This window comes from Lygodium microphyllum, chromosome 3, assembly GCF_053477565.2.
Source record: "Lygodium microphyllum isolate KBCC chromosome 3, Lygodium_microphyllum_v1.1.10, whole genome shotgun sequence".
NCBI classification, from domain to species: Eukaryota; Viridiplantae; Streptophyta; class Polypodiopsida; order Schizaeales; family Lygodiaceae; genus Lygodium; species Lygodium microphyllum.
Window position 1 is genome coordinate 47,494,401 of NC_141137.1, and position 20,576 is coordinate 47,514,976.

The 20,576-nt window shown below is 38.9% G+C and overlaps 1 protein-coding gene and 1 pseudogene across 1 annotated transcript; one reads left to right on the forward strand and one right to left on the reverse strand.

Annotated features, from left to right (window-relative positions):
- Positions 1–10,089: 10,089 nt before the first annotated feature.
- On the reverse strand, positions 10,090–11,021 carry LOC148038294 (translocon-associated protein subunit alpha-like; annotated as a pseudogene).
- A 4,923-nt stretch (positions 11,022–15,944) lies between these two features.
- LOC148038295 (linamarin synthase 2-like) lies at positions 15,945–19,525 on the forward strand. Its single transcript, XM_087670382.1, has 2 exons — positions 15,945–16,883; positions 18,250–19,525. Exons 1-2 carry the CDS (start codon positions 16,367–16,369, stop codon positions 19,212–19,214), a joined length of 1,482 nt encoding a protein of 493 aa, XP_087526508.1. The 5' UTR covers positions 15,945–16,366; the 3' UTR covers positions 19,215–19,525.
- The last annotated feature ends 1,051 nt before the right edge of the window (positions 19,526–20,576 follow it).

Sequence of the window (20,576 nt, forward strand, 5' to 3'; positions counted from 1 at the left end):
TGATCTTTGTAACACTAGTAAAAGATCTCTCTATCATCTTGACATTGAGTTAGATGTGAGTATGAACCAAACTAGGAAAAGAATGAAACAAAACATTGTTTTAAAGTCTATGAAATATATGTTTCAATTTGAAGGAAAGAAAAATATTGATCATTGGTTGGATGGAATGTTATACCCCAAAGATCCTATTAAAAATAGTATTCATTATTTTAATAATAGCTCTTCACTAATGAGTTTCATTGGTGATGGTTGTAGTAGATTTTTGGACTATACACTCAATCTTATTTACAGAGAGAAGAAAGTTCTTAGATTGGAGAATCAATCATGAACAAAACATAGAGATGCGTTGTTGCAAAAACTAGAAGATTATCAATAGAAGAATTGTTCATTGGAGAAATGCATCGAAGCATACCAACAAAAACAAACTAGTTTAGGCCTATAAAATCAAAAAAGGACTCTTAAGAATATTGAGAATCTCAAACTAGGAGGAGGTGGTTATAATAAAAGAATCCAAGTAGTAATGTATATCTTTTTACTTAAGAAATGTTGAATATAACTCCACTTATTATAATAGTATGTGAATTGTGATATTTGACCTTGTTTAGGTCTCTTCTTCAACAAAATACAAGTGAGAGAGATACTTCAAAGGCATTCAATTTTATTATCACCTTTTTTTCTCAACAATCCCAAAGGATATTCTTGAGAAGAATAAATTGACCTATCTAGCTTGTAACATTTGAGTAGAAAACTCTAAATATCATTGCCTATATTGCATGTCTCAAACCATACAGTTGAGCTCAAGAAACTAGAATAAAGCCCCCTCTAGGCATATCAAAGACCCATACTTCAAGCCAATTTTAGATATTCCTTTGGCCAATGCTTGTATATATACACTTCATGTATGTTGCAAAATAATTGAAAAGCTTGTTTATCCTTACATAGGGTTTGCTTGTAAACTAAAACCCTTATTAAATAGATAAGATATTATAACAAAGATTGAGCAAGTTTTATTTGCAATTTGTTTCCATGTGGGTAATGTTATTATTGAACTAGATTCTCAAAAGTCTAAGGATAGAAATTGTGTTCTAGAAAAGCCATTTGTTGGTGGAGTGATAACTAGAAGATTCCTAGACTTTCATAGAAAACTTGGCAAGATAAACTCTAGAAATGGGAATCAATGGAAATCCCTACATAATATAGTTAAGGATCATGTTGATAATGGATAGGCTTGAAACAGAAAAGCTAAAGTTTGGACAGCACTAGATAAAATATTTTTTAATTGTGATAAAAACGATTGCAAAGATGACGATCTCAAGGACTTCAAAGACCAATTGAACCTTTTTAAAAAGGCACTAACAAAAGCTTAGGGTAATCAACACTTCACTTACTATACAGTAAGAAGTTAGCATTTATGTTTCTTCATTATCTAACTCATATAAGATGTTTACCTAACTCTCTTTATTTTTTAAATGTGTAGCATATTTAATGCAACCATGCTCCATGTTTTAACAAACAATATGGAATCCTATCTGTTTGGTCAATCCAAGATATGGAAAATCACATTATCAAGTAGCAAGAATAAAATACTTCAAATACATAAGACATGGAGGAAGAGTTAAAGAAAATAGTTAATGAGAGATCTTTCAAGGATTCTATAGATAGGTTTAGTATACATTTAAGCTTAAAGACACAACCACATCATATAATACATCATCTTTGGCAAAAACTATATGAATGGTTTACCCAAAAAAAAATAGAGGGATATTTGAACACTTGTGCAGAGTAAAATTTTTCAAAATGGTTACAAACCAAACAAAGAGAAGAAAAAATATGGATTTTAAGAAACCCTTAACTCTTTAAGATCCACTAGTTTGATTTTATTACAGAGAAATCTTTGGTTTCATCCCACTCAATAAGGACTCTATATTTCAAAAAGTCTTGCTTTTTGTAGCCTAGGAGAAGCTTCAAATATTACGTATCTCCTATATGGGAGTGTAAATAGGAGCTGAGAGCTCCAAAGTATCTAATTCTAGACCCATCGTAACTAGGTATGTAGCCAAAAACCCTTATTGCTTATTTATTCTCCACCAAAATAATCTTCTCCACTCCTTTGTTAATGAAAGCCGCATGTAAGTTCTTATGGCCCTTTAGACCTCTACTACATTAACTTCTAGTGAGTATATAATGATGATTACCTAAAATGAAAGTTTATATAGACCCTCATGGTATCTCTTGGATCATTAGTGTCTAGTGAGAAGAGTTTCAAAATAGACAGGATAGCATAACAAGCACTAAAGAAGCTGAAGTGGGATCAAGAAAAACTTTCATGGAAAAGATAGAGTTTAGGTTACAAAAACATTCATACTTATATAATCACATGAATTCAAGAGAACTCTAAAAAGGTTCAAAGTTAATTAAAACTCATTTGTTCATACTCATTTTGGTGATATGTTGAAAATGCAAGTGGGAAAAATAAATAATTTCACTTTCATAATGAAGGTTTCTTTTGATCAAGAGCAAATCTTAGTGAAAAATGTATATTTTGCAAGTCTATGGAGAATTACCTTATTGTGATTTCTATTGAAAATCGTCTCTCTCTTAACTTGGAGTTCAAATTTACCAATAATTATCCAAATATTAACTTCTCACAATTCCATAGACTAAAGAAATATCCTTATCATTGTATAGTGTATCTTAGTTCTTTACATATGAATCTTTCTTTAACTTGTATAATTGCTATCCACTATGAGGATAAAAGATACCTATATTAAAGATAATTTTTTGCATATATCTTTAAGGATTGAAATTTTCTCTTTCACAGAAGCACCTCTTATCTTGGGAGTGGATAGCAATTGCATGAGTTAAAGAAAGATCATTGGTACACTACATAATGCTAAGGATCGTTTCTTAACTTGTGCAATCGTGCAAAGTCAATAGTTGGATACTTCCTTGCAAAATTAAACTCTAAGATATGAGAGTGAAGAATCCCTTAAAAAACTATTTCTTCATAAAGCTTTCATCACATACTTTCTTCAAAGCACCTAGAATTTGCTATTAATTAAAACTAGGAACCTTCAACATAATTTTAAAATCACTTATTCTTGGAAGCATTCCTAATCCATTAGCAAAGCAATGATGAGTAATTGAGTGAGTCATGTCCCTAAATCTTTTCAAGATACTCTTGAATACATGCTCATGTAAGCATGTGAGTTTTTGCAAGTCAAATCCTAACATTTTTATGAAGCTTTTCTGACTCTTGCTTTAGCTCCTCCCTTTAGCCATCTACTTGCTCTCTCTATCACATTGACTTCCAATGAGTATGTAATGCTGAAAATTAGTTCAAATAATATTCGTTATCTTAATCCTATTTAAGAATCTCTTTTGAAAATAATTAGATCATAATCTCTATAGTACTATGAATATTTATCTTAATCCCACTTCAAAACCTTTTAAATATACTATCATTCAAACTAAATTGTGCATATATTAAAAATTAATTTAAAATTCTACATTCTAATTAAAATTATGATAGTATTATCTATGCAATACACTTAATTGAGTTACATCCAATTAAAAGAAAAAGTAATGTGCCATTTCTCACATTGTAAGCTCGATGAAGATGGTGTCATCAACAAAGATATGTCCCTCGATCCCTTTGCATCCTAAGTCTCTCCCCACTAGTACATGAAGACCTAGAAGCAAGTTTATAGGTTAGCCTAAATCTCACTGCCCTCTCTCTTGATCTCTCATCCCTCCCCCTCTCTCACCCAAGATCACTCTCATTCACTCATTCTCTTACACATTTAATTTTTTTCCTGTCCTAATTTATTTCTCATACTCTCTCTCTCTCTCTCTCTCTCATAATTTACACTAAAACAAAGCTAGAAATGGTAAATAAATCAAACTTTAAAAGAACACAACAAGAATTGTTTATATTAAACCCTAAATCAAGAATTATTTATATTAAACCCTAAATCAAGAACTATGTAAAAGAGTTTACACTAATATTTTCTCTTCTTCTCTCAAGCTTGAGGCACCACAATGCTTGCCCCACTCACTCCCATAGAGACTCAATCAACGATGGCGACAATGATGAAGAAGAATAAGAAGAAGAATAAGCCAAAGGTATGGAAGTCTTAGTTTTTTTCAATTTAGACCATCTCTTATGGGATGTTGATTCACCAATGTTGCTCAAGCCACATTGTCCAATTTGCATGCATTGAAAACAAAGTTGCATAATCATGGCACAAGTATTATCATTCATGGGATACAAATCAATGTCACATAAGCAATCCATGTAATGCACATCACGTATGGGACATCTAACAGTTTTAGGATCCTCGTCTCACAAATGCTAGTTGTGTCTATTAGTGTTATAAGCTAAAGGGCCCTTTTTCAATCCATATTTCTCCTAATGCTATTGGATTTGAGCATAATTGGTCCATATTTTTAGTCAAACTATAAGTGAGCTTCAAGAAACTTTAAGGTCCTAAATGGAACCCCTAAAATATGGACCATAATGTCTAATAAAAAAACTTTTCATATTAAATCTCAATCAATGTAAGAAGAAATTATGATTAACTTGCCATGTTCTCTATAGCAAGTTAGTAATTGTACTAAACTATATTTTCTCTAATAAAAAACATTAATGAGCGTACTCAATGGATACTTTATGAAGACATTGATATTGAATATCTTCTACTTTAGCTACCTCTATATATAGGAAGCTTGCCTCTACTCTAGCCCTATATGCCTACCATGAGGCAATTCATATTAAGGTTTAAAAGACCTCATGTCTCTTTCTCTAGATCTCTCTCTTGATTTCTTCACACACACACACACACACACACACACACACACACACACACACACACACACACACACACACACACACACACACACACACACACACACACACACACACACACACACACACACACACACACACACACACACACACACACACACACACACACACACACACACACACACACACACACACACACACACACACACACACACACACACACACACACACACACAAAACAAATAGGCCAAATAAAGCAAGTAAACCATCATTTCTCCTCAATTTCCATCTCCATATCTCTCTTCTATACAAATTCCATAATTAAGGAGATAAAATTGACAACAAAAAAGGACATTGTCATTTTTTCTTCTTTTTTTTGGAGATCAAGCATGCACATATAAACTTTCTCACTCAAATCTAACATTAGAAAGTTCAAAATCTATGTTTCTCATGCATATATGTAGAGAAACACTCAAAGCCATGGCTTTTCCCAATGATAGAGTGGAGAGGAGAGAGTCTTTTTTAAATATAATCAAGGAAAGAAACAAAAAAGCATGGAGTTTATGAAGGGAATGAGTGCTTACTATAGTGCTTTTATTGCATTCACTCTCGCTAGCTCTTGGGACATTCCTTCCTACATAATGTGCAAAGAAAGAAAAAAAGTAGACATGGAATTGTAAGCAAAGGCATCATTTATGTGATGCAAATTTGTAGCATTGTTTATATATCGAAACTCAGATGACTAATAGTGCAAATTTTTTCACATAGGTGATACTTCAAATCATTCATTTAAGAGACAAAAATAGTGGCGCATATGTCACACTTTTTACTAAAGTCATATAGTTACACCCGTTTTTTTTTTTTTTGGCAACATGGCTAATGACCTCCTTTTCTTGTAGTGGTTGTTGTAACTACTATTGTTGTTGCTACTACTGCTACTGATATTGTTGTTGTTGTTGTTGTTGCAGCTGCTACACCTTAGTTACATAATGAATGGAAATAGTTAAAATGTACTTAATGCTAGGTATTTCATAATTTATTATTGTAATATTTGAGAATTATTTCTATACATTTATAACCTTTTTTCTCTATATTTGGAGAGTTTTTTTTTCTATTGTCTCCATTTGGTTATATTTTGATTTCCCAAGTTTGGATTTATACTTTCAATTTTAAAATTCCCAATAAACATCCTAAACCCTAAACCTACTAAATGTAAACCTACTACTAGTACTATTGTTATTGTTCTTGCTATTGTCCATAATATTGTTATTTCTACTATGATTGCTATTGTTATTACTACCCTAAACCTATAGCTAATCTACTAAATCCTTAACTCACTGATTTACTATGCTCCAAATCTCTTATCTACTACTATTACTACCTACTAATAGACTATTACTACTACTAACCTACTAGTAACCTAGTAAACCATAAGCCTACTATTGTACTAATATTGATGTATGAAACTAAAAATATTAGTTTGATCATTAATTACCTATATGTATAAATGAATTTAATTTTATATATATATATATATATATATATATATATATATATATATATATATATATAAAATTAATGGATAAGAACAACATATTGGGGAATATGGGAATTTCCCATAAGTTTGGGACATGTGGTCAAATCTTTGGATTTGTCATAACTTGAACATTATAACTCCAAATCAAGCGCTCTATAGCTCAATAGATTCCATTTTTCAGGCACTTTCCAATTATAGGTCACATCATATGGTTTTGAGAAACTCATGGGCATGTTATCCGAGTGCCACCTTTTTAGTATTCAAAAAATAGGAACTGGGAGATTCCCAAACTCACTAATATTGTGTTTAAAAATGAATTATTGAAATTTAATTTAATTTAGTTAATAACATCATTGATTAGGTATTTTAGTTCCTTCATAAACATTCCCACTTTTAATCTCTTGTATTTCATTTGACTGATCCTCCCATGATTTTGGCATAAACTTTTCTTCTTCACATATGGATGTGAGGGCCTTCATTACGGCCTTATAAATGGAGAAATTAGAGGGTAAAGAAAATACTATGTTTGGGCTTCACTCCTTAAGGAGGATTGGGAATTAATTGACCCAAATTTCCATTGATATGCCCTATACGATTTACCCGACTTTCAAAGGCCAGTACATGTACTTTCGAATCTATATTTTTTTCCCTTATATGTTGGCAGTGCTATCACTCAAGGGACTCACTATACGTAAAACCTCGATATCACCTGTGGTCAAGGCATAATTAGATTTAAACTTATTTGTGAATTTCTTAAAAATAAAACACATTGCCTTTTCCCTTTATATGGCATCCTTCTATATGTAAAAATATTATTTGAAAAATCCCTTGTTTTGAACCCAAATGATATGCATACATATTTCTAAGGGAATACCCCTCCCCCCCCAAACCTACGAGGCCACATCCATCACTATTTTCGCCAATATAAACATTCCTATATTAGTGCAAAAATATAATGACACTAATAGTAATGTTTTTTGTTCAACAAAAAATTCAAAAGAAATTAGCATGTTTTGTTGGGGGTATCAAGGGAACATTAGAAATTTATCATAAGTATTTTGTCCATACATACTAGTAAAAAGTTATTAGTTTACTTGATAGTTGTTTTATATGATTGATTCACCCCTAAGATAGAGCATTGAGTCCAACCATTAGGATGTTGAAATAAGGTATTGCATCACATGATGAAAAAAGGACAATAACAATCTCATTCGATGACCTTCTTAGTTGTACTTTAAAAATTTATATGATACTAGTACTAACCTTATACATCCAAAACCTTTCTAAGACCATAGTAGATATAGTGAGAAAAAGTTTTGATACTAAACATTTTGGTCATATGAAAAATGACTTGAGACACAAGAATGGTAGTCAAATTATTTTTTAGCATAAACCCCATTTTGCAACCTCCAACTTTTGAATGATGTTTTAGTAGGAGTACCAAAGAAATAACATGGACTTGTTAATTGGAATGATGCTTTCCATGCCCATATTGTCATCATCGTTTTTCATAGTGACCATGCTTGATCCTAAGTCCTAATAGTCTCCCAATGCCATTCATGTGAGGATACAACGCCAAATTTAATTCTATGAATTCCTCAATACTTGACTTCCTTTAGCACATGGAAAGGGCCTCTAGTATTATCTTTCATTTGAATTTCGAAGCATCTTCAAAATATCGGGTGATATTAATCTATAGACAAAGAAGTACCTATCACACCATATTCTAGATTGACCAAGGACTACAACGCCTATAGTAAAGTGAAGCAAGTTGCTTGCTAGTAGTGAATGAAGTTAAAAAGGAACATGAATATGACTCATGTTATTTACACCTCTCATGTTCCAACAAAGTGGGCCTTCTATAGGGACATACTTGTCAAAAAATTGTTTTGGTGATTGTCTTGTGAAACTCACTTTTCTTTGTGGAAGAATTTCCTAACATGCCATTTGCATGGAAATAGAAGCTTGTACCTTAATTTTAAAGGATATGGTAGTATTTAACATTATAACTACATGTAAGAACTTATGTATATAAATCGATAGTCTCACTTTACCTTGTTCTTTTGGTAACATTTGCAAACCCTTTTATTTGGGGGGGAAGCAAGGGGAGGGGGGGGGGGTGCACCTTTAGAAAAGGAAGTGCATCACATGAGTTCACTAAGATGATTATTTATTTGACATAAATAGGGTAAATTTATAAGATTAAAGGAACAAAATGGATTTTTATTGCACTTTGAAAGAAAAAAAGTTAAGTTCCTTAGGTAAGAGGTATTATCTTATTACCTCGAAATGTATTGGTTTTTTTTTTTTTGTGGGGGGGGGGGGAGAAGATTGCACCTTAGAAGAGGAAGTGCATCACATGAGTTCATTAAGAAATTTTTTTTAAAAAAATTACACTTTGAAAGTTCCTTCGGTGAGAGAGGTCATTTTATTACCTCGTAATGTATTGGTTTTTTTTTTTTGGAGGGAGGTGTAAGGGCTTTGTAGCTATACCATGGTATTGCTACCAAAAACACCTATATAGAGAGTAGTAGTGACTCTAAGACCTGCTTGGTTTCCACTCTACGTGTGATTTCCTATACCCAATGGTGAACCCTCATATGTGCAGCTCATGAGGGTGCAGGCTTGGGATGTGCCTATTTTATGCTATTTGTTTCATTGAATAGTACAAGAGTATACATTGCTCCAACATATCGTGTTACCTTTCTATGCTATGTTGAGTGAGTGAACGAGTGCAAGTGCATCACACTTGGTACCAGAGAAACTCTTGTTGGTCAGAGTGAAGGAGTGCTCACAAAAGTAAGAGAGGAGATCTAATGCCCCAAAGAAATTGCACCAAGACATCCCATGTTGCAACACCTTATGCTGTGTCGCCCCATGTTGCGTCGACCCCCAGCCTTGACAGACCCCTAGCCTGACGACCCCCATGTCATGTCGAGACGACCCCCCTTGACACGGTGACCCCGACACTAGCCAAACTATGAAGATGCAATGGGGCTTCCCCGTGGCACGACCACCGTCCAAAGGCAAAATGCAACTTTTCCATGTTGACAACACCAAAAGCCAAGGCGCAGCTTCCTATGACCACATGGAGGATGATAGAGAGAATGCACCCATCCCAATGATGGAAGAGAGGAAGAAGAGTTTGGCAAGAATGGAGAGTAGCTCAAGAGGAGAAGGTAGCCAAACTAGAGAGGGAGTTGGAGGACATGTCAGGCCTATTAGACTCAATTTGGAGGAATGTGCAAATGAAAGAGGAAGATGAGGAAAGGAGAAGAAAATTAAAAGTGGAGTAGGGTTACATAGAGTGGGTGTTGTAGTAGTAAAAAGAGGAGAAAATACACAAATTGCAAGATAGATGGATAGGTTAGGGAGAGAGGAGACTCCTAGGAGAGCTCAAGATACAGGAAAAGACAAGGAGAAGGTAGTGGAAGAAAGTAACAAGAAGAAGGACAAAAGACACAACCATAGGGAAGAGGAGGAGAGAGATTCTTCAAAAGACGACTATGGCAAGTTCAAAATGCCCCAACCCACCAAGTATAAAGGAGAGAGAGATGGGTTGGTTTTGAAGAAATGGACTACAAAAGTAGACAAATACTTGAAGTATGCCAGGATCAAGGATGATAGGAAGGGGGAAGTGGCAGCCATCTACTTAGAGAAAGATGCTGCTAGTTGGTACATGTCAGAACAAGAGTAAGGACAGACCATTTTCTCATGGGAAAAAATCCAAGAGGAATTCAAAGACTTATTCATCCCAAAGATGGAAAATTTCAAAGTTATATGGAGAAACCTTGAACAAACATGAGGAAAGATGAGGTGCAACTCTTTCCAAAGTGTTTGTTGCCAAAAGATGATAGGACATTCCAAGAAGACCCAACATCCCCAGCCCAGAGTCACAAGAAAGAGTGTCTCCCCAATGACAAATCCACTGGCTTCAACTACTTCAATCGTTCCATTGTAAAAGACTGATCCATACGACTGACCGTTAACTTCATAGACAATGCTAGCAGCCAATGCAAAACTCATTGGCCGCAAGTACTTGCTAATTGTGAAGGCATAGGGAAAAGATGCCTGTACAGATGGAGGAACTTCTATACTGCCAAATTCCATAGCAGAGAAGTTTTGAACAAGGTATCTATAGTTATAGGGTAAATGCAGACTTGCTGAGATGCGACTAACTTTCAAAGGCAAATCACAGTTGTTTGAAACTCCAACAATTATTTCAGCCTATTCTCCAGCTGGGATTGCTTTATCGGCATGATCTGGAAAGTGAAATATAGTCTTGACACCTGGTGCCGGCTTAAGATCTTCTTGCGAGTACTCTTGGTCTTCCCCACCAACAATCCCTACTTCTACATCTCCCACCCCATTTATGAGGTCATCCTCCCATCTTGAGCAATGATGGATGCGGTTGTAGAAAAGGCTAGTAACAATCCCACGAACAAAGTGCAGCCGAACTGAGATCGGCGGGCCATGGCAGTCTCTCTCTCTCATCACAACATAGAAACATAGAGGGGGAGAGTGCTCCTTAATCAGCTCCAACAATCGGATAGCAATGTCAAGCCCGACACTGGCTCCATGAGCAAGCTTCTCAGAATTACAAATGGTTTCGAAAGGTCCCCGAGTTTGCGTCTTCACATCATACGTCCTAGCTGTGTGCCAGGCTAATTGGACCATGATGGGTGCACAGTACTTCTCTGCAATCAAGGCTCACAGTTTTCTCCTTGCTTTGTCAACTGCATGCAGATACTCATTGCTAACACCAGGATAAACCTTCCTTATTTATAGAAAGCTGATGAGTAGCTCGTGTTGATGCTTTGCAGAGACAAGAGAAAGCTTCGCTGGTTGTATGTTTCCTTAGGGCATCTTGATGACATACATGCATTGTTGGTGCTATTGATCCTACTCCTAAAATCATGCATTGGTTAGCCCAATGATCATGCTACAATCTGCTCTACGAGCAGCTCAACTATCTTCAATTTGGAAAATCAATCGCCTAGATAATCACAATGATGGTCTGAAGAAACTGAGATGAAAAAAAAACGATTTTGATGGCATGTACAAGGAGAAATAAATGAAATGGGAAGGATTTAAAGTATGCAGGGAAGAAGTATGATGCATCCACTAGCTATCTAGCTTAGCCATGGCTCTGATACCATGTTGAGAAACACGGACCTAGAACTAGATCAACTATGGTGGACGCAAGTCAAACACACGATACATTACTAAAATGAGGAATTGTAACTCAAGTGAATTAGGTTCCAAGATAGATTAGCTTGGACTCATAAACACAATCTTGAGTCACTCAAATTGATGGTACCATTTCATTGAAATGAGTGTCAAGTACATGCCTTTATAGCTTTTTGGATAGTACCACTTTTGTTCTCTATGCTTATGGGATTTTGGACATCTCTTCCTAGAGTTTCTAGAGCATACATCTTTTCTCATATCTTTCATACAAAGCCACTTATGGGCCAGCCTCTTTTGCGCATACATAATTTGATTTCTCAATAGGACGTACGAGAATTCCTAGGCTTCACAGTGTTTTGTAGAAGATTCATCAAGGATTATAGCCTCGTCATAGCACCACTATCCCACCTCACCAAAGGAGAGAGAAATTTCACATGGGGAAGCAAGCAACAAGCCGCTTTTGAGCCGATGAAGAAATGTATGAGTAAAACCCCTGTCCTCAAAGTACTAAACTTCACAAAGCCCTTCGAGATCTCCACAAATGCATCAAATTATAGCATTGGGGGAGTGCTGGGTGTAAGATGGCCACCCCATAGCTTATGAATCCAAGAAGTTCACAGATGCCAAAAACAAATGGAGTACACATGAGAAGGAGATGTTAGCAATAATTCATTGCCTTAGAAAATGGAAGCATTATGTCCAAGACAAGCACACAATAGTCTTCACAGACAACTTATCCCTCAAATACTTCCAGTCCCAAACAAAGCTATCTGCCAAACAAGCCCGATGGTTTGACTTTCTAGTAGAATTTGACTTGGAGATCAAACACAAGCCAAGTTTCACCAACAAGATAGCAGATGCTCTAAGTCACAAAGCCGGTTTGAAAGTTGTTAGTGTGGCGAATAGTAACTTCCTTGAGTTAGTGAAGGCGGCTTTGGAACATGACCAAGACATGCACAAGATTATAGAAGAGGTGAAAGCTAAAAAGACACCACATGGCATGCATACCCTAGAGGAGGGAATTTTGTTTGTAGGGAAGAGATTGTACATTCCCAATAGCATGGAACTAAAGAATGTCATTTTACATGAAGTGCATGATGGAAAATTAGGTGGGCATAAGGGACAAACCAAGACCCTTGAAGCACTCAAAAAGCAATTCTTTTGGCCAAACATGAAGGAAGAAGTCATAGACTACATCAAGACGTGTCCTACTTGCCAACTTGTGAAGGCACCACACTCCAAGCCAATAGGATTACTTCAACCACTGCCAGTACCTACCCAACCATGGGATGCAATTAGCATGGATTTCATTGTGGAGCTCCCCAAATCCCATGGTTACACCATCATCTTTGTAGTAGTGGATTATTTCTCAAAGCAAGCTCATTTCATACCTGCTAAGCCACCATTGAATTCCAAGGAGGTAGCCTTCCTCTTCTTCACACATGTTTTCAAGCTACATGGCTTACCCTTAGCCATAGTGTTATTAGATAGAAATGGAAGATTCATGAGTGACATGCAGAAGGAACTCTTTAAGACTTTGGAAACTCAGTTGAGATTCTCATCCTCCTTCCACCCCGAGACAGATGGGCAAATAGAGAGAGTCAACCAAGGCATTGAAGACTATCTCAGGAGCTACGCCGCCTGGGTGAACCAAAAAAACTAGGCCTTGTACGTTGATGTGCTCGAGTTTCAATACAACAGCTCAATCCACTCCGCCACAAGCTACACACCCTTTGAGTTAGTTGCAGGAAAATAAGTCATCACACTCCTTGCCTTAACCTCAGGAGCTGCCAAGGCTGAAGATCAAGATGCAGAAGAATTCTTAAAGAAATGGAGAGACTGCAATGCTGCAATTAAGTAGAGTCTAGAATAGAGCAAAATCAACATGGTAGAACATGCTAACAAGAAGCAAAAGGTAGTACTCTTTACCAAGGGAGACATGGTCCTCATGAGCTCCAAGCATATGTCCCTCCCAAAGAATATGAGCTCCAAATTCAATCACCGCTATTATGGACCTTACTGCATCACTCAAGTGCTGAACGAAGTCACGTACAAGCTCAACATGCCAGAAAGAATTTGTGTCCATAATGCATTTCATGCCCCAAGTTCTATCCTGACAACCAATGGGGGACGGCATGTACCACTACTTCACTCCAATGGACCCTTCGAAGTAGAAGGATTCCTTCAATGCTAGGAATACAAAAGGTACCCTAAGTACCTCATCAAGTGGAAAGGATGCTCTCTCAAAGAAGCTACTTGGACTTCAGAAGTGGAGGCACACAAACATGGCAATGATGCCTTTGCCACCTGGCTCAAGGAGAATTCCAACAATTCTTCCAGTGCCCCTTGAGTCATCCACAGAACTTATCACAGGCCCAGTAATGTCTCCACTCCTCAAATGTAATTGAGTTAAGGGTGGATTCGCATGGTAGCTAGAATAAACTAAAGCACCCATAAGGTCTACATGGGCAGACACTAACTAGCTTAATAGGAAAAGTTGTGTCAAGACCCCCATGTCCTAGTGCAGCAAACACTAACTAGTCTGATAGTAAAGGCTGCATTAAGACCCCACTAATGTGTCAAGTCCTAGACTGACTATGGCCAGCTTCTTAGAAAAGGCTTTGTGAAGACCCAAGATGAGTCAAATAACCTCTACCCTTAGATTGCTGAGGACAACAATCCAATAAGAGGGGTTGAATGTAAGGGCTTTGTAGCTATACCATGGCATTACTACCAAAAACACCTATATAGGAAGTAGTAGTGACTCTAATCCCTGCTTGGTTTCTATTGTATGTGTGATTCCCTATACGCAATGGCAAACCCTCATATGTGTGGCATCACGAGGGTGTAGTCCTGGGATATGCCTATGTTGTACCGTTTCTTTCATTAAATAATACAAGGGTATACCTTGCTCTCACATATCGTGTTACCTTTTTTTTAAATAATGCGAGAATAATATTGATACGTGAAATTATGTACATCAGCCAAAACTAGCGATGAACCAACTGTTGTGAATAGTTAGTGCTTTTTCAAAAACTTAAAGTAGGCTCTAAAAATAGGCTTCTTTTTCCCAAGCCCCTTGAAGGCTACAAGCACTTCTTCCTTACATCTCATTACATTATTGCTTTTACTAGAAGGGCTATCAAAAAGCTTCATGTTTCTAAATCTCCATATATTCTAGATTACTATTGCCTTTAGAACATCCCACAACTCTGCTATGGATTCGTTGAGATCTCCATAGTCACAAAAAAGAGCTGATTTGAAACTAATCTTGCTATAAAATCCAACCCTCACTACCTGGTTCATGACCATTCTCTATAAGCTTCTCACTTTTGGACACTCCCAGAACAAATATTGGATTGATTCAACATGCCTTTTACATAGTACACACAACGAGGAACACCTGCTAGTTTTGGAAAGGCGCTCTCGCGTGGGTCACTTGTTCATTATTGTTTTCCAAAGCACCATATTAAGTCTAGGAGAAGGAGTACTCCCCTAGACTCTCCTAATTCTCCTTTACCAGGTCCTGATTTTAGTCCTAGGATGACAGACTTTCTTCCAGTGCTCGTAGACCTTGAGAATGTGTCTTATGTCCCTTTCCTTGAAGTCACTCTCTTTTTTGCAACATCCAAGGTAACACCCATGTCACTTTGAAAGCATCTTAAAAGGTTTACTTCTCGAGGAGTGTGGGAAGTTGGCCAAGATTCCTTGCACCTTGAAGAGATTCTTCTCAGCCACAATAGCTCCTTGTTAGTGAGGTCAAAGAGTCTTTTGACTTCATTCTCAAACAGCCAACGAGATTCATTCTTCTCCCACAAGTCGCACCAACAATGGATGCCCTTCAGATACATAGATTTAGCAGCCCTTGGCTGGTCTATAATTGGCAGGTAATTCCCTTCAAAACCTTCAAGAGACGGCCATATGACTCTAAGTAAACTTGGATCACCACGTCCATCTTGAATTCCAATCTAGTCTGCCTCCCTAAGGAGTTGTTTCCATTCTTGTACCAACCTCTGGAAGAGATCAGACCCCTCAAATTTGACCTGCAATCCCTTATAGAGATATCATGTTACATTTCTGTGGCATGTTGAGGTGGGGGGGAGGGATTGGATTGCACCTTTAGAAAAGGAACTGCATCACATGAGTTCATTAAGAGGATTATTTATTTGATATAAATAAGATAAATTTATAAGATTAAAGTAACAAAAGGAATTTTTATTACACTTTGAAAAAAAAAGTTAAGTTTCTTAAGTAAAGGGATCATTTTATTACCTCATAACATGTAAGTCACATGGGCTTTTAAAATGCCCCTCGAACACACGTGGTACATGGTTTGTTATAAATTATAAGTACACCCATAGAGATGTGGCGAGGGGTGCTTAGAAAAAGAACATAAGATATTGCCTGGATGCCACTATTGCGGGTGGGGAGTTGTGTGGGTTGGAAGGATTCCATTTGGCGTGGAGTTGTGAGAGGCACACCGCCTTGTCGTGGAAGACTAATTCAAAAGGTTGCGAAGGACGCAGAGACGAAGGGATAGTTCTGTGGACTTAAAGTGGAAGAGGGAAAGGCACGAGTCGTGTGTTCAAAGGAGGAAGGAGCCGGGAGGTGCCAAAGTTGGCAAGGCGCGAGTGTTCAACGCTCGCGCTAATTGTGAGGGCATAGATAAGGAGCTGAGAGAGAGAGAGAGAGGACCTGTGCAGATCAGTACTCTCGCACAAGCAGATCGAGAGAGAGAGAGAGAGAGAGAGAGAGAGAGAGAGAGAGAGAGTGTGTGTGTGTGTGTGTGTGTGTGTGTGTGTGTGTCTCTCTCTCTCTCTCTGGGGCTGGCTATGGAGGTATCAGGGCTGGAGAGTGAACGCCAATACAATACACCTCACGTTGTGGCCGTGCCCTGCCCATTGCAAGGCCACATGACCCCATTTCTGCAGCTGTGCGAGCTTTTGGCCAGCCAGGGCGTGGCCATCACCCTCGTGACAACCCCTCGCTTCCCGCCCAGCCCCGCCCTCCTCGACCGCCTGGCCACCCAAGGCCTCCGCCTCCACGTGGCGCTTATCGACGACGGCCTCCCCCCCAACTACAGCGTCTGCGCCGTCGATATCCCCAACTACCTCCGCCACGTGGAGATGCTGCGGTGGCCTCTCCAGTCCGTCGTGGAGCGCATTCAGCTTGACGCGTCATCGCCACCCATCACCTGCCTTCTCTCTGACACCCACCTTGGCTGGGTGCAGGATGTGGCTGATCACATCCAGGTGCCACGTGTCTGCTTCCTCACTTCCTCCACGACGGAGTTCTCCGTGCTGTTTCATCAGCCGATGCTCGTGGCGGATGGCTACCTCCCTTTCAAAGGTAAACTAACTACAACGTATCGTGGGCTGGTTGACACTTAAGTAGTGTCTCAAGGGCCACCTCCTCAAGCACAGACTCCACTCCCTCTCGAAGAATACATAGACCTTCTCAACTCGTAGTGAATGAAGTTTAAGGTTTAAACATTTGCACTAGTTCATAGAAGCTTTTCAAAACATTCGATTTTACTTTAGGCGCCTCATAGACCTTAATGCCATTCACATGGAGTGGAAACCTCTCATAGATGTGTTATGCATCATGTTCAATTTGAAAACTCGATTCTGATCAAAGGCAATATGCAATTTGTGCCCACAACATATGGAGGTGACCATGTTTGGGTTCTACTCTAGTCAATTGGCTGCCAGAAAAAGCAAAAGTGTTTGCAATAGTAGTTTGGCCAAAACTTTAGCCTTTTCTAGCATGTGAACATGTTTGGGCTCTAGTGAGTGGCTACTGCAAAAGCTGAAGTGTTTGCAATAGCACTTTGGCCAAGTAGTCTTTAGCCTCTTCTAGCATGTGACCATGTTTGGACCCAGTGAGTTGTGCTCTCTCTCTCTCTCTCTCTCTCTCTCTCTCTCTCAAAGTACATATGAAACATTTTCACTTTCTAGGCAATAATGCAAGAGTACATGTCATGTTGAAGCCACTTGGATTTTGAACCTAGGATTATCCTTGTTAATTGTGGCGGGCAAATGATCTTTAGACATTGAGCCTTATGAAATATGCATGAAAAATGGTATTTATGCATTTAATGACATAAGCAAAGACGTTAAAACTCTTGAATCTTCTATGCACTGGATGCTTAAGCTTCCAATCACCCACTTGACTTCTAATTAAGCATCTTCTTTCCCCCATTGTTACACATGTTACCCTAGCTCAAGTTTTCTTCACTAGTAATATAGGTATGAGAGAGTCATATTTGTTTTGAAGGGAATAACTAGATCAATCCTGGATGTATGTGGGTCTACACATTGGGTCATGCACATGATTTTTGCTCTTGAAGTTGGAATGGTGCTAAAATAGTTGCTGTCATCCATAATTGTGAAAGAATTTGTCCTCATAAATGATTGATAATGTTGATGCCAACGTAGTTGTCATTTGAATTTTGGAGTGTTCTCACAATCATAAGGAATGACATGGGATGGCTTCTAGAAAGATATTTGGGAAAAACAAAGGGATCTAATGGAAAAACTAGAGATATTTGGGAAGAGCATGCGCGACAAATTGCAATTGTAGTTTTTTGGATGGATCAGGGCGAGAGGGGAATCTCAATCATTCATGTTGAAAATGGCAGAAGGAGTAACATACGAATATAAAGGGTGGTGATGCAAGGGTGACGTAAAAGCTAAGACGTGTGTCATGGTGGCAGGTAGGAACGGGTGTGACATGGGTGAGGAGGAGGAGGAGGGGGATGTGATATCGTGCATACCGGGGCTGCCGCCGATCCACAAGGCGGACTTCCCGTCGTTTCTGCAGGTGGAGGACGCGACGGACTTCGAGTTCCAGTACTTCATGCGGCAGGTCAAGAGGACCGCCGACGCGGAGCGCGTCCTGGTGGCCTCCTTCCACCACCTGGAGGCCCCCGTCATCCACGCCCTCGCCTCCGCCCGCAGCCTGCCCGTCAAGCCCATCGGCCCCCTGGCCCTCCTCGCGGACGCCGCCTCCGTGCGACAACCCCCGCACGAGGATCGCGACTCCCCCTGGCCCGCCTGGCTCGACCGCCACGTGTCCCGCTCCGTCGTCTACGTGGCCTTCGGCACCCTCGCCAACCTCACCCTCCACGAGGTCCACGCCATAGCTCACGGGCTCCTCGCCTCCAAGCGGCCATTCCTATGGGCGCTCCGACCGGGCCTGGTGGCGGGCGTGGCCGACCCCCTCCCGGCCGGTTTCCGGCAGCAGGCCGAGTCCCAAGGCCGGGGCCTCGTTCTTCCCTGGGTGCCCCAGCTTCGCCTCCTCCGCCACCCCGCCGTCGGCGCCTTCCTCAGCCACACCGGCTGGGGCTCCACCCTCGAGAGCATCTGCGCCGGCGTCCCTCTCCTGGCCTGGCCCCTCTACGGCGATCAGCTCCTCAACTGCAACCTCCTCACCGATGGCTGGGAGGCCGGTATCAAGATCGGTGCCGGCCTCCCCGACCGTCGCCGTGACCTCACATCCCGCCATGTCCTTGAGGCCATCGACACTCTCATGAGCTCCAGCAAATATCTCCACAACATGACCAAGCTCCAAGAAGCTGCCCATCAAACTTGTAACGATGGGGGTGCTTCGAGGCAAAACTTCCAACAACTCGTGGATTTTTTGTTTACCAAGGCTAAAGCATCCAAAGCTTATGCTTGAGTTTCCATTTATAATAATTAGGGTTATCTAGCGTGGATACGTAACTAAGAACGAGTGCATGTGCATTGTCCACTCTCTCCTTTGACATGTCTTAGGACTCTTATTTATTTTGGTTTACTAAACATATGATGATGATAATGACAACGAATGAGAGACACAAAGGTATAGAGACAAGTGCAAAACAAATGCTAGATAGAGCTTGCCTACATTGCATTAGTATAGTCACTAATATATGCACAAGTGAGAGGACAAGTTTGAATTACAGGGATAAGATGAGATTCATGGAAAAGGAACCGAGTATAATATACATCTAAGTGTCTATGAGAAATTTGGCTCATTATTTTGTCCTTTTACAAATACCTTACTGGAGATATCTTCCTAAAAAGGAAATTTTATAAGGATAAAAGAGAATTACATGGTCCAATACAATCCCCCCTTCATAATCCAAGTAGGGAAGACATCCCCCCTCTCTTGAATAATGTGAATTGCTTTGTGCCCTATACGATTGAGAACAAGAGACATCTCAAACATGTCGATATGATTGCCAAGGTACATCGTTTTAGACTTTTGAGGTTCCAAAATTAGAACTTGAATATCTTATTTCTTTCCCAAGAGGAGGAATATCCTTTACTTAAGATTGACTTGGATAACCGAAATTGAGGGTTGAAAAGGGAGTGGGCATGGTATATTCCTCAATGTGATAAATAATGGATAGAAAGTAGGCATTAGAGATTTTAAGTGTCACAAATTGAGCAATGTAACAAAAACTTAAAGAGACTTAAGTGGTTTAAGAAGTAGAAATGGCTTAAAGGTCTAAAAACCAAGCTAGTGATATCACTAGTGGAGGTTGAAACCTTATATGAGATCATGCATGATCACGAGAAAACAATGAGTTTGACACAAATATGGATGGAACAAGAGAATGTGACAATGTAATCTAGCTCACTTGCATGATAGGTCAATGCTGAAGTACAATCATTACAACACATTGGGCCTATAGTGATGATTTTTAGCAACATAATAAGTCAATGAAAAAAATCTCCCCGTCATCATTAAAAGTGTTGCTATAAGTGTCACCATAAAACAATCACTATTAGCATCGCTATATAGCAACATTGTAACCATCACTATATAGCAATGCTAATAGTGATGAAAAACAAATGTAGTAAAAATAGTAATATTTTACAGCCCGACCACCCTTCCTGTCACATTGGATTGAGAACCAACTTGCAATATTAGATTGAGAACCACATCTTTCCATTAAATTTAAAGAGTATATATTATTTGATGAATTGCAAAGACTTGAATACAAATATATCTTTATCAAACAGATTTTCACAAAATGTATAATTATGCTATGAA

What these genes read in the sequence shown, in the direction of transcription:
- LOC148038295 (XM_087670382.1), top strand. Translation starts at nt 16,367, where the DNA reads ATGGAGGTATCAGGGCTGGAGAGTGAACGCCAATACAATACACCTCAC. An exon ending in TGGCTACCTCCCTTTCAAAG is followed by an intron (nt 16,884 to 18,249) that starts GTAAACTAACTA and finishes TCATGGTGGCAG; the next exon opens with GTAGGAACGGGTGTGACATG.